This window comes from Euprymna scolopes, chromosome 2 (assembly GCF_053919585.1).
Source record: "Euprymna scolopes isolate OS-2025 chromosome 2, ASM5391958v1, whole genome shotgun sequence".
NCBI classification, from domain to species: domain Eukaryota; kingdom Metazoa; phylum Mollusca; class Cephalopoda; order Sepiida; family Sepiolidae; genus Euprymna; species Euprymna scolopes.
The window spans coordinates 128,402,769-128,418,428 of NC_136483.1; the positions used below are offsets into that span (position 1 = coordinate 128,402,769).

A 15,660-nucleotide genomic window follows, 5' to 3' on the forward strand; every position below is an offset into this window, starting at 1 on the left:
TTTGATGCCGATCAGTGACTCTGAGCATTTTCTACCATTAAGGAAGCCTTGAAAAGCACATTATTTGGATAGAGAAATCTATTTCAATTTAATATTAGTTGTCTTTCCAGACATTTAGGCACCACCACACATCAGATAAACTTCCACTAGCTGAAAACTGCATCTAATGGTTTACATGTAAGAAATAATATCATATTATGATTTTAATTAGTCATTTTTATAGAAAATGAATAAAAGTCTCTAAACACAATTTCTATAGCTCTGATAATGATAAAATGCTGTTATATTTCTACATCAGAGGAATAAAATGCAATAAAACCACTTATTAATTACAAAAATAATTATTTAATTGACTATTTTTCTTGTTTTTAATATTTCAATATTTCTCTTAAAGAGCTCATATTTGTACACAACTTCCAGAGCTCCAACAATGGGAACATTAGTAAAATATATATAATTTTATTTTGGTATTAAATCAAAAAGGGTTGATATACTATAAAATTGACAAACTAATTAATGAATCATTTCCAAAATGTATCATGCATTAAATAACCCTAAAAGGGTTGACCTATATATAAATTGAAATGAAATCTGAGTATATGTTTGTAAATTTTAATGTCAAACCCATAACATTCTCAGGTGAGCAGCCCTTGAAAAAGTTGAAATTTGATTTGCATTGTACTCCACCCAATTTTATCCAAATCTCCATGACCAACTTTATAGAATTCACACTTTATATAGCAACTACCTATTTTGTAACCTTTTCACCTAATATAAAACACCATGTGTATCTGCTTATATGCCATAAAGCAAACGAAATGAAACCATGGCTTATTAATTAACTTAAAATTGTTGGCTTAGACTAATCAGGAGTTATCTTTCTTGGATGAAATTCATATTATCAACCTGAATTATTACTTGTGAATGAACACTTCAATGTTAAAGTACAACAAAGACTTGCACTGTGCATACACAAGATTCAAAATAGAGACTCAATCTCTTTCTGATTTGGGCTCTAGCTGGTGGATGGTGTTCCACTACATCTCTATTAAAGGAGGGGGTAATCAGATCTCATTTCTGGACAATTAAAACAGGACTCCCAAATAGCTAGCCATTTCAACATGTTTTTCTACTGGTTCTTGGCAGAATAGTTTCTGAATAAAATAAAAACATGTTTACTTAACTTTATATAGCTTTACATGCATTCTTGATAAAATGTTTACCTCAAGCAGTACATGCATTGTGATTATGTTTGAGACATTTACATAGAATTACCTTTAGTAATTACGTTAGAGTTAGTTTTATGGATCATGTTCTATTATGTCCGTATTGAATATCAAATATTTGTATTAAAAAACATTTAAATATTGAATATTTGTATTTCTACTGATATGTTTTCTTTGCAGTATTCCCAATTTGAAAGAGAATATGCAAGGGCCAAGCATTGGTATGAAAGGTCGAAGTTTAATGCCATATTGCCATTTTGAATTGGAAGATTCGGATTATATTCGTTCACGGCGGAATCCTGAAATGCGAGGTCCAGGTGGAGCTCCACCAGGGAGTGTTCTCAATGTGAACACCAGAAGCATTGAAATGGAATGTATTGGAATTGGAGTAAAGATGCAAAAGTAAGAGTTTTTAATTATATTAACAAGCAGAGTCTGCGGAAAATCTACAATTACTTAAAGAAAATAACTTTTTATTTTATCTACCTGTATATTTTTATTATTTTTAATCTATATATATCTATGTACCTTTGTGCTTGTATGCACATCCTTAACTTTTTAAGCAGCTGAGTTTAAAGATATACTTTGATAAAGCATGCAAAGAGATAAGGTGGGAAGGTTGACAGTAATCTGGGTGCAGTCCAACAAGAGCATGCATTGTATTCTGTCCATTTATATCCAAATTATTCTGACTAATGCGAGCAAATTCAAACTTCACACCGAAAGTGGACGTAAGGTTAACCCTAGCTTCCCCTGTTTTTTATTTTCTTATTCCATAAGTGATGTTTCTGGCAAACGGAAAAGAATTGCTGTTTTGGGGGTTGGTTGGAACCTATCCACCTTAAACTTATCGTTGGCGGCCAAAAGACCTTGAAATAGAATTTCTTATGCCTTCTTACATCAAGTGGCGTCATGACTTGTCTGATGCGATTTCCATAAAAATTTTGTTTGTGTTTGTTGAATCATTTTCTTTCGTATTTTACTAGTAGAATATCAGAAAATAATATTTTACCACTCTTTCCTAATTGGAAATTTTTAGACAATATTAAGTCACCTCTAGTTGCCATTACTCTCAGGTCTACTCTGACCTACAGTGGTAGTACCTATCAAGGTCTCGTCAATGTGTTAAACAAAATTTATCCTGGATATAAAACTGCATCTGAAGAGAGACATAAATCCGTCATTCATTCATTCATTCATTAAATCGTCATCATCAGTAGCAGCAGCAGCAGTAGCATCGATTAACATATGACAACTTTTCTTTGGAAATCATCTCCTTAAATGAGGCAAAATTCTTATAGGCCAGCCCAGTGAGATTATTGGGACTAGTGTTTTTATTGAGCCTCCATTGGTATAACATGAAATAAATTTTCATCATAAATTTTCGAAAAACTTGAAACAGAAAAATTTTGCCAAAAGGGATTCGACATTATATAACTCAAAAAGTGTATAAAATAAACAAACATAAAAGTTTGAATGCTTACATTTATTATTTTTGGTTTTTTTTTCACAGAAAATTCTACATTTTGAATCCAACCAACAAGACATATTCTTATGAGTGGATCTCTGAAGATGAAACAAACCCTAAGAATTTTACGGGTTTTAGTTGCTTAACACCAAATGGGTCTGTGAAGCCAGGAAAACGGGCTGAGGTGAGTCAGACACCCACTCCACTTTCTAGAAGATAAGAAATAGTTTCAGCCATGTTTTGGAAACTTTCTTAGTTTTAGGTTTCAGAATTCCAAATAATGATATTGATTTTGCTGATAATAATAATAATAATAATAATAATAATAATAATAATAATAATAATAATAATAATAAATAGATGTGACTATGCATGTCTATTAACTTGGCCCAAATTTTAATTCTATCAAATTTCCATGTTTTTTTTTTTTGTTTGCAGATGTCTTTTGAATTCAGATCCATAGAAATCGGGATTTCTGAATCCTTTTGGATATTTCAAATTCCTGAGCAAAATATCAGTGTTCCGTTCTTGCTGGTAACCCATGTCAAAGACCCAGACATCTTGCTTGATCGTTCACATATGAGATTTAAACCTGTACTTATAAGTAAGTGAATGTTTACGTATGTAATATCAAATTTTTAATATATATATATATATATATATATATATATATATATATATATATATATATATAAGGGCAAGTAGTTAATAAAACATGTTAAAAAACACTTTGTTTGAAAAAGAGTTAAAAACATATTTAATTTTAAAAAGGAAGCACAAAAGTGGATAGTCCTTAATCCGCGGAGTTTTGAAGAAATACTTTCCTTCTCATCAGAGGGTAGAAATTAGAAAAATGCGGGATCAGAAAAGTATTTAATGAAACTAACAAATAGTGAAGCAGAGGGAACAGGGTGAAAAAAAGGTGATTTCACGTGAATGGATAGTCTGGTGAAGGGTAAAATATCCAATAACGGTAAAATCCAAAAAAGTTTATTAAATTTCCATTTCCACAAGTAAAATCCAAGGGAATCGCGTAATTGGAAGATGGTCCAAAGTAATTCAAAAGGCAGAAATCCGTAGAATAATTCACAAATGGGTACAAGGAAAAAGGGAATGAGTTCAAATAATATTATTAAAAAAAGATAAGTTGTGCATAGAAAAAAGAAATGGAAAAATTTAAAACACGACTGTCAAGGCTGGGCTGATTTAAAATTATATATATATATATATATATATATATATATATATATATATATATATATATATATATATATATATATATATATATATATATATATATATATAAATAACAGTATAATTACATTCCAGGATTCAAATATTTATTTTTCATGCAAAACAGCTCCTCCAACATATTAAAATTTTGGTACATATTTTACAGATTAGTTTCGTTAAGCGGAAGCAAACGGTTATTATTATGCCAATACCGTCTCTTTTCGTGCATATACTGTTCAGAAAAATTTCTAATTATTTACTTAGGTAGAAAAAAATGAATGACAATATGCTGCAAGAAAAAAAAGATGGCTGCCAGATGTTGAGTCTTCTATGAACATTTTTCTTCTTATAGCTGAGCATGATAATGCTTCTACAAGTTCTAGATTTTTATCCCATGAAAACTCAGTATTCAAGAATTTCTCATAATAACATCCAAACACATTCTTCTTGCTCTGATCATTTTGTTTCTTACACCCTTTTGTCACTTCAATACATTTTTTTCTAATATCAGTATTTGTCTTTGCTATCTGTTCAACCATTTTCAATACTTTATTATTTGGGTCATTCCTTTGAAATACATCTGGAAATCTAGCTTGCTTTGCTTCTATTTTGCCTTTGGATATTACTCCTTGCCACCAGATACACAACCGTATTCACTAAACCCATTTTTGTTTTCACTCATTAAATCGTTTCCACGTTTCTTTGATACATTTCTTAACTGCCCATTCCACCACCGTATATCCCTGTGTCTTAGAGGCCATTTTCTCCAGCCACAGTATGAATTATGCACTGTTACCTTCAACAGTGTATACTTTAAGTTCTACTGTTCTTCCAAACTTTTTGAAGTAGATCTCGTCACGAAATGCTCAATCATTTCATCTCTAAACTCTTGTTTTGCATGTTCTTCATTCAGCTTCTTATTTCTCTTTACAGGATCAGATTTTTTCAACATAAATAGTTGAAAATAACTGGTTTATGCTACGTCATAACATCTTTATCAGATATTACTTTCGCATCACTCTGGAACTTTCTTGAAAATCCTTTTAAATATTTGTTAACTCTACATATAATAAAACTAGCAGTACTTGCTAACTGGCTTTGCCCGGTGGAAGTGTGCCCCCCCCCCATTGAAAAAAAATTAAAGTATGGTTGTTGCTGTTGCTGCCCAAGACACTTCCAACTCCTCATGGTAAGAATGGCTATCGGAATGGATACACCCAACCTCCTCTTGTCAAGAACGAGTGGAGAGAGGTGGTGAAGTAAGGATTTGAGCAAGCTCCAGCAGTAAAAAAAAAATAAAAATAAAAAATAGCAGTGAGGGTAAAACATTTTAAAAATTATCTGAGTGGAGAAATGTGAAAAAAAAAGTAGTTGGGAGACAGGCAAGCTTGAACCTCTAAAGCAAAGGATGAAAAGAAAGAGAAAAAGAAAGCCATCCATTTAGCTGTCAAGACACAACAAGAGAGTGAGAGAGTGAGAGAGAGAGAGAGAGACAGACAGACAGACAGACAGACAGAAAGACAGACAGACAGAGAGAATCTGTAAGTTTTGATGGACTAAATTCGTTGTTTTCAATAAAGAAAAACAGGAAAAGCTTTATTGGACAAGTTTAAATATGAGACCCCCCCCCCAATGAAAATGTGGTTCATTACTTTTGTATTGCTACATAGTATTTAATGCTTTTTAGTTGATCAAATCTGCAGTTTGACATTTATGGTATAACTGAAAAAAAAAAACAACAAAAAAACAAAAAAACGAAATTTTTGGTGTCATCTCATATGTTCCTATCCAATTCGATGTTTTGCTCTCTCTCTTGCTCTTTCTCTCTCTCTCTCTCTCTCTCTCTTTATCGTGCGTTCCTTACCATGCTCGACTCTCTCTCTCTCTTTCACACACACTCTCTGTTTCTGTCTCTCTCTCTCTCTATCTCTCTCTCTCTTTATTGTTCACTCGTTACTGTGCTCGACTCTCTCCCTCTCTCTTTCTCTACTTCTCCCTCTCTCTCTCTCTATCTCTCTCTCTATCGCTCATTTGTTACCGTGTTTGACTCTCTCTATATATATCTTTCGCTCGTTCGTCACCACTTGACTCTCTCTCTCTCTATCTCTCTCTCTCTCTATATATATATATATATGTTAATATATATATATATATATATATATATACATTTGTCTATCTATTTATCTATCTATCTATTTATTTGTCTATCTGTCTATGTATCGCTCAGTTCAAATGTAAACAAAACAGACATAAATCTCACTCTATCGCTATCTCTGTCTGTCCGTCTCCCCATATCTCTCTCTCTCTCTCTCTCTCTCTCTCTCTCTCTCTCTCTCTCTGTATCAGTAAATACATTTAGAGAGAGAGAAAGAGGTAGGGAGAGAGGAAGGGAGAATCAATTAACTCCGAGCAGGTAAGTAATCAGTTTATTTAATATAGAACGCTAGCAACTTATATCTGTAAATGCCATATTGGATATTCTCCTGCCTGTTCGTTTAAGAATTGTAATCTGGAATAAGAGAATGGTCTGATCTAAGCCAATGAGAATAGCTGGAATGTTTTAAGGGAGAATTTATTATTTTTTGAATCGGCGAACAGAAATTTTCAAAGTAATAATGGCATCAGTTCATTATTACACTTATTAAATGCATTACACTCATACATATTATGTTGGCCTAAACCTATGAACTTCAGAATGCTCTCTTTTAATTGTTAGGTCGTCAGAATGACAGTTGGGCAAACAACTTAGCATTTGAACCAGTCATTCTTCGATTACTAGATTGATATTTCTAAACACGGTTTGCTTTTGTTCACATTTACAGTTTTCTTGACTGTTTTTGGTGAGAGTAGTAGTATTGTTATTAATAGCATTTCTATTGTTATTATTATCATTAATATTTTTGTTTTTGTTATTATTTTTTTTCATTGTATTAGTAGTAATATTAGTTTGCTGTCCCTTGACATGAAGTGACAGTAACCACCTTTACAAGAACAATGAATACCATTGAGGGCAGAAAATCGCTAGCCACCAAAGATAAAATTGTCACCCTAGAAAAAACGACGATTCCATTTCCGTTTGATGAAAACCGGTTTTCTTTTTTTTTGTTGCAGGCCATCTACTAGTTGGCCAGTTGTGCACAAATCCCAAGAGTGATAGAAATCTTCTATCATGTCTGAAAGTTACACAACGTTCAATGAGCGAGATCGGAAATGCACTACTGTACAACTCATGCTCTTTATTGATCCAAATTATGACAACAGGACCATTGCCAGCACCCTCAAAATGCAAATCCGGACTGTTCAATGCTTGCGTGTACAGCTCAATGAAGTTTCCAGCCATGATTATAGTCTTTGGTGTGGTTTCAAGTGAAAGCTACATCATGCCACCTCACATCTTCGAAATAGGCTTGAAAGTCAACATCAAAATGTACCTGGATGTGCTGAAGAATGTGCAATGAGGTGGCCACTGACAGAACCTGGGTGTAGCAGCATGAGGTGGCCACTGACAGAACCTGGGTGTAGCAGCAGGACTCAGCACCAGCCCACAAGTCCAAAGAGACCCGCTTGGCTTCAGAAGGAGTGCTACAACTTTGTACCCTTCTCTCCTGACCTGAACCCGCTGGACTACTTCATTTTGTTATATGTTGAGAACATCACCAAGATAACATCCCATACCACCAAAGCCAGCCTGATCGCCGCCATCTGCTGAATATTTGCCGAGCTCCCGTCGGCACTTGCAGAAAAGGCATGCTCCCAGTTCTGGACCTGTATTAAGGTGGTGATTGAGGCTGAAGGCGGCTACATTGAATAGATGTTAGCTCTACTACATAATCAAGTTACCTGAATTAATTTTTTCAATAAAAGTTTTCAAATAAAACTGTAATGTTGTTTTCTTTAGAGTGACAAATTTATTGTTCAACCCTGTATGTCTGGCTAATCGCTATGAGGGAGAGTGCAATTCATCCATAGCTTTCCTTGATGTATTGGTAACAAAAACACCATCTAGTTACCATACATCTATATACCGTAAACCAACATTCACAGTATTGTACACTCATTGGGATTAATTTTGCCCTAAAAAACGTAAGATAAATCTAATTTGGACCCTAACACATCGTGCCCTTATGATTTGTTCCAAGTTAAAATTAGATGAGGAATTGGAAACAGTTATGGATACTTTATCCAAAAAGGGGTACCCACTAGATGTGATTAGATCAGTTATTCAAAAGAAATTGGCTGAATTCTCTTGAATTAAAGAGAATATAGTAGCCAAATGTCCAATTTATCTTCGTTTGCCTTGATTGGGTACAGTAAGTGAGAAATTTGCCAAACAAATAAGTTCAGCAGTTCATGGATGTTATTTTGCTGCCAATGTGCGTGTTGTGTTCTCTACGAGAACTTTATTACCATCTTCTCGAAAAGACGTTCTACCCCCACCATAATAGTAATGTTATTTACAATTTTGAATGTGGTTGTGATGCAAACTACTTGGGTTGAACGACATTAAGATTAGATGGAAGAATCCAACAACATGTACCCAGTAAAATTAGGAATGGAACCTACCGGGCAACTGACGTTGTTACTAACACATACGGGTTTTCAATTACTGATCATTTACTTAAAAACCCGTCTTGTGCAGCGAACTTTAGCACGGACTCTTTTTCTATTCTGAGTCGTGCTCATTTACTATATCACCTTAAGATCTTGGAGACTATTCACATTCGACTTAGAAAACCTTCCCTTTGCAAGCAAAGGGAATGCCTCCTGGGTTTGAACATGGTTAATCTCTAGGGTATTCGACCATAACACTGTTTTATTTTAATCGTTTTCCCACTTTTTTTCTTTTTTTTCTCCCTGTAAATTGAATAAAACGCAATTTTAATCACTTTTTCATTCTTTGTTTTAAAAATTCCCTCGATACAGCTTTGAGTTAGCTGGCTCCCCATTTCTCTTTCTTTTCTCTCCTGTTCCCCTTTGTTCCCCTTTTTGCAGATAAGATTAAAGGAATATATATATATATATCTATATTTATATATATACAAATTTACTTTTAATCATGAATCATAAAAGTCTTCCCTTCCTAATTGCAATATTTAAATTTTGTATCCCTAAAAACATTATGAAATATATATATATATATATATATATATATATATATATATATATATATATATATATATATATATTTCATAATGTTTATATATATATATATATATATATATATATATATATATATATATATATATATATATATATATATATATATATATATCAAATAACATCTCCAAACTCGCAATATATATGAGCTCGGGCCATCACAAGAGCTGATTCTCTTGATGACTGTCTTACAAGAGAACAAACAGAAGGTCCAACCCGTCATGGACTACCGTGAGCTTAATGAACACATTGACTTGTATCACTTGGGATATGCCCCTTACAGCAAGCTCATTTCGACTTGTCGTCGGGATTTGACCCCAAGCTAATTCCTCTGAAGTGCTGAGCAGTCAGTGCAGGAATGGGTGGAAAAGGCAGAATTGATATACCAGCTCAGCAGTGTGAAGCGTCTGGAATGCTTGGTCCCAATGCACCTCATTAGGGGCACATATGCTGTATATGAGCAGTTAACTGACGAAAAGAAGGCGGACTTCGCCTGCATTAAAAATGCCCTCTACACAGCATTTGCCCTAGATCAGTTGCCGCATGGAAGGAGTTCATGGCATGCAAGTTATATCCTGGGGAGACAGTTGATGTTTATCTGACAGAACTGAAGAAGCTTGCAGTCCTGTTTGGAGGAATGTTGGACAAAGATCTGATGTGCACCCAGACCCTCGTATGGAAGGCATGTTGCGACACTTGGTACAAGGAGAGAATTGCAATGCTAACTGTAGGTGGAGGCTTACTGTCCTTTTGTGGGGTGAGCATCATTCATACAAGCATCAGTAATGGGCCTGCAGTAGCCGTGCGAGTTGTGGTTGTTGATAGAGAGCTGCTTGGGTATGGCCTACTTCTGGGGATGGACTTAATTACATGGCTGGGTGGAATCACTGTGGACGGCACCAGCAAGATAGAGTTCTCTGGATGTGAGAAACACATTTGTGCCGTGATTACCTTCAATGAGCCTATGCAGAGTATGGCAGGGAAACCAATGCATGAATGTATGTCTTGGAAGTAGTGATCAGGTGATCAGCCACGGAACCACCTATCTGAGTACCCTGCTCAAACGTGGCTCAAATGGCTGCTTCCATACCTGGAGGATAAGCTTGGACTATTGTGAGCTTAAACATGTTGACTCATACACAGCAGGGGCTGATGTTTGTGCACTCAAATTAAGGGAGTGGCGGCAGCAATTTGATCCTGCGCAGGGCGTACTTGCTGATATGCATTGAAAAAACGCTATGACCATTTCAGACTGTGGAAATTAAGGGAACCTGCTATTGTCTGACTAGGCTAGGTTTCGGTCTCAACGTGGCACCAGGTATTATGATGGTGATTATGCATGCGATCTGGCAACAGGATGAGGCTGTGCAACAGTCAATATCGTCATACATCGATGATATCTTTGTAAATGAGAGCCTCATGTCAAAAAGCACTTTAAGACTTTCGGACTGACATACAAGGAACCAGAACATCTGCGAGATGGGGCAAAGTGGTTGGCCTGTACATGAGCAGTAGCAAGGAGGGACTCAGCTGGAGGAGGTAGTGACGTTCTGGAGGTCCCATCCAACAGCACTCATTGGAGCGTTTTTTTCTGTTTGTGGAAAGCTGGTGGCCACTTCCTTGTGTGTGGTTGGCTCTGGGTGGCTGTGGCGGTCATAAAACGACATACAACATTCGCATCATCAGGATGGAATGATGAAGTGCATGATGCTGCAGCCAGGGTGACTTGTGATGATCCTGTGCGAAAAAGCTGGTGTGTCAACGAGAATGAGTTTACAGTCTAGATAGATGCTAGTTCACTAGCCCTTGGAGTTAACCTAGCACTTCAGTGGCTAACCAGGGTACTACATATTATCAGAGACTCTGCATGCACTCATTGGTGGATAATCGATGCATTGACTGGAAGAGCATGGCTGACCACACGGGCAGTGAGTGAGATGTTAATATGAAGGCGGCTCGTCACCTTGGTTGAGACAATCAAAAAGTATGACCTGACCATAGACATAGCATTGATCAGGTCTGTGATCAACAGAACAAATGCGCTGACATGAGTGGCTGCTGGCTGATAACCGGTTCTGAGACTCTGCAATGACTGTGCAGCCATCGCATGTAATGTGAATACGGATCGTATCTTGGAGAATCATTGGCTGTGCAGGCACCTTGGGACCCTATATTTTGCCAAGATGATTGACCCAGAAGAAGGAAAGACAGATGTCAAGAGAGTGGTGAAAAGTGCACCATCTTGGAAGCCGTGTACTGGTACAACATCACATCGAAGGATGGCATCTCTCCAGGAACAGCACCTGCAAAGGCAATCTATTGATACCAGGTCTGGGGAAAAGATAATATATCCTGACAGAGCAGTTGACAATGAGGGAGAGCTCCAATACAGTGGAAGAAGGGCAGTTGGGAGTAAGTGACATGTGGCAGGGGGTGGGCATAGATATCACACATTACGGTGGCAATCACTTCTCTCATCGATTGTGGACCTATGCATTTCGCGGTCTAGAGATCACTGAGACGCTAAGACTCCTACATTATTTGCCAGCTGTCATCTGTGTTCTTTGAAGGAGGCGCACCTGAAGAGGTGCTGACGGATAATGACCCACCTTTCTGCAGCCGTCAGGTCAGACAGTTCCTAGAGGAGTGGGGGTGCAGCTGCAACTGTGATGTGCTTATGTGTTATCTGACAACGGTATTGTTGAGAGAAGCCATCACAGCATCTAAAGAATTGTGGCCAGGAAGCAGTGCACCATCTTTGAAGCCGTGTACTCGTACAACATCACATCGAAGGATGGCATCTCTCCAGGAACAGCACCTGCAAAGGCAATCTATTGATACCAGGTCCGAGGAAAAGATAATATACCCTGACAGAGCAGTTGCCAATGAGGGAGAGCAGGAGTCGTATGCAAAAGGGGATTCTGTCTGGGTGAAGCCTCCGGGAAGACGGTGTACCAACAAGTATAAGCTGGGCCAAGTGACCGACATGGTGAGTCAGCACCCTGTGCCCATCATATTAGGGACCTGCAACCGACAACACAGTTGTAACCACCACTGGATGATGAGAGTGACTCTGTGTCTGAAACTAGTGAGCCATCACTCTGGTTTTCACCAGCCCAATCAAGCAGTGACTCAGATATTATTAGCCTCCCAGGAGATGCAGTGTTTCTCAACCATCAGACTGTGGGTGAGAGCACATACGAAGACGAGGCTTGCACAATCCCGTTTTAAAGAAGCATCTGGCGGAGGCGATTGCCACCTCCCTGCCATCTTTGTGATGAGATCAGGAGGAGTGTGGGGAAAATAGGAACAGCCTACCTTTCAAACACCCTCGTGTCTGTCTTTCCTGCAGGTTGGGATGAAAAGAGATCCAAGATGGCGTCCGTGAGGTTTTAACACATACGGTCTCGGATGATCTCACAAAGTTGTACTACACGCATGCAAATAAGGTGTGTGGGCTCCATAAAGCAGGTTGCTTGGAGGAGTTGGGGAGAATTTTTTTTTTTGAAACATTGCTTTGCATTGTAGCATAGCAGTGTGTTGCTTTGCAGCAGACATTTTGAAACATGTTGGCATGTTAACACGGAAGCGAGACAGAAACGTGTCACTTGGGATACACCCCCTACAACACTTATCTTTTGTCATTCTTATGAATCGTCCATGTTGCTGTTTTTCTTTCTATTTTTCTTTTCACGATCCTATCCCTTGCTTCTCTGTTTACTGTCTTGTTCGCTTTTCAGTGTCTCTTCTTATGGTAATTATTCTTTCGGTATTATGCATTCTGCATTTTTCTAATTCTTATTTCATGCCATTTACACAGTCTTCTATACAAACAAGTCTTGCCTTTACCATAGCAATCATATGTTACTTACACTGGGGGTATATGCTCTATTCATTATACTCCACACTGATTTCACATATGTAGTAGCAACAGTAGTCTATTTCGCCAGGAGTGGTTTTTGAAAACAGGGATCTGCTGTGCCATGCACTACTTTAAGTTATCTTATTAAGTCACATTAATCAAATTTGTCATCGATCTATCTGCCTCATCATCCATCACCATCTCATCTTACATTTCACCATCATCCAATGATGAGTTTTACTTTCCTCAGAACAACTCACTTATCTGAAGACATGGAATTCACATACATAATTTTAGAACTGACCACTCCATTACATTGACCATCCGCCATTATTAGTGCACCTGTTCAGCTGAACTCCTACCAGCACCACGTCTTCCTTTTTTATAGATCCTATGTTCAAATTCTCTTGGCAGTGGAAGAGCTTCATCCATACTTCATCCGGGTACAAAGCATTAACACTGCACACTTGTGGAAAATGTAATAGACGGGCGAAAGTACAGAAAAATTCTTTCGTGGATGAAAGCCTCTTAAAACTTAAACTTAAATGTAACAAACCAACCAAAATCGTACATTTTTTAATTAATTTTAACTCTAGAATAAATCTAATATCTAAGGCATGTTTTTATAAAGCTTGATTGTATCCAAATTAAGCTTAAACTTTATGGATAGCGATAAGGATGTCATTTCAAACTGAAATATAGCAGACCGACCAGTAGACAAATTATTTTGTTGATCTAAAAATATATGTTTGTTAGCTCCATTATTATAGGTGAAAGTGAATTAGTTGGAAGGACCGACGCACCAACACCAGCGTCCTGAGTGAGGCTGACATTCCCACTATCACTGCTACTGTTGCTCAACGCCAGCTCAGATGGACTGGTCATGTTGTCCGAATGCCGGATCTCCGCCTCCCAAAACAGATTTTCTACTCTCAGCTTGTTGAGGGAAAGCGTGCCCAGGGTGGCCAAAAGATGAGGTATAAGGACAACATCAAAGCAAATCTAAAGCGGTTTCACATGGACCTTGAGACATGGGAGGACGTGGCTGGGAGCAGGTTGGCATGGAGGAGCGCTGTCCACGAAGGTGCTGCGCTTTATAGTAGTGACCTAAATCAAGCTGCTGAGGATAAACGCAAGCACAGAAAGGACAGATTATCAACCAGACACACCCAACCCCACCCCACCACCACTACCTTTATCTGCCCAAATTGCACAAGACAAATTGGGTCTAGGATTGGGCTCTATGCTCACCTGAGGACCCACAGAAGCCACAACGGAGGACAGTCTTACTCGGACACAAGTGACCGCCGATGATATAGGTGAAAATATTTCTTTTGAGGAAATGACTTGTTGAACGTGAGAATGGTCAATCACGATGTCAATCACGTTGTCAGAGTTATTATTTAAACTTTTCAGTGGTGAAAGGATTCAATTTGAGTTACACAGTTCATCCACAAAAGTTTGATTTCATAAGACAAATGGAATATTGTAAAACAAAGTATTTATTTTAGAACACGATTGTTTTTAATATCTTAATTGATAATCATGGGTAATTAGTGTTAGGGTTAGTCCTGATGTGTGATGATTAACACGAAATGTAGATTGTTTCTGCTTCCGATAACCTTTTACTGATTGCTATTCCTTTCTTTCAACAGACCACAAAATATCAGAAATTGTTTACTTAGTAAATAATGAACCAAAACCATTTCAATTCACTTTCGATGAGGGAAGTTATTTCTCTGGTGGAATACCTTCTAAACTCTGTATTGAACCAATGAAAGGAATACTTCCTCCAAATTCAAGGTAAGAATCTTTCAAAATATTTTCTTTCAATAATGGAATTATCTGAATGTATTTGTTAAATATTTTTGGCCAAATCCAACTAGCTTTTCAATTGTGCTTTTTAAAACAAGGGCTAAAAAGCGTACTAATAGTGCAATATCAAAGTGCAAATTAAATGTAATAGTTGCCAAAAATTTAAAGTTTAAAAAATTTGTTTAACTCTGATAGTTGCTAAAATCACCCTCCTCATTATTCATACAATTCCATCTGAATAAAATGTTGTCAGCTATTATTTACTTATTATTACTATTACTATTATTTTTCAGCTAATTTTAAATTTTCCACGGAAGATTGGTATGCCATGTGAGAAGGCAGTTTGCTAGGTGAAGCAAGCCGTCTTTTATTCTGCCACGCGTGTGTAGCGTAATCAGAAGCTGTAAAATGGCGGAAAGTAGTTTGTGGGTTCAGGGGTTAATACCATGCAAACGGTAAATTGCCCCCGGTTTGAGTATCAGATTCGTTGTCAGCGACCTCGATTACCCCTAAAAAAACAAATTAGAGTGGTCAGTGTTCTGTTGTAATGTATCTGAATATTTACCAATTTTTCTAATATTAATCTTTTATTCATTTTATTAGTTTTATCATATCACTCTTCTTTATATGCTTTCCAGACTCAATATTATATTCCAATTTCCATGTATAGACATTTGAGCACAGACCAGTTTAATCATTCACATGAGGTTTTATTAAATTTATTTATTAATATTAATAAATTTATATATTTCTAAAACAACGTTTGATACTCTTGAAATAATAGTTTTGATTACTCAACTAATCATTTCATTATTCCTCATAACAAAACATAAAAATGATTGTCATCTTTAAATGCTTTTTTCCTATATATACGAGGCGGTCTCACATTGTGTGATTCA

At 36.8% G+C, this 15,660-nt stretch overlaps 1 protein-coding gene across 4 annotated transcripts in view; it reads left to right on the forward strand.

Annotated features, from left to right (window-relative positions):
- Positions 1 to 15,660, forward strand: part of LOC145295994 (hydrocephalus-inducing protein-like) — an 865,028-nt gene that overhangs the window by 745,033 nt on the left and 104,335 nt on the right. For all 4 annotated transcript variants that reach the window (XM_080141978.1, XM_080141990.1, XM_080142009.1 and 1 more), the window contains 4 exons: positions 1,407 to 1,628; positions 2,740 to 2,878; positions 3,133 to 3,298; positions 14,602 to 14,749. In XM_080141978.1, coding sequence (XP_079998104.1) covers positions 1,407 to 1,628; positions 2,740 to 2,878; positions 3,133 to 3,298; positions 14,602 to 14,749 — 675 coding nt within the window. The remainder of the gene's footprint in view (positions 1 to 1,406; positions 1,629 to 2,739; positions 2,879 to 3,132; positions 3,299 to 14,601; positions 14,750 to 15,660) is intronic.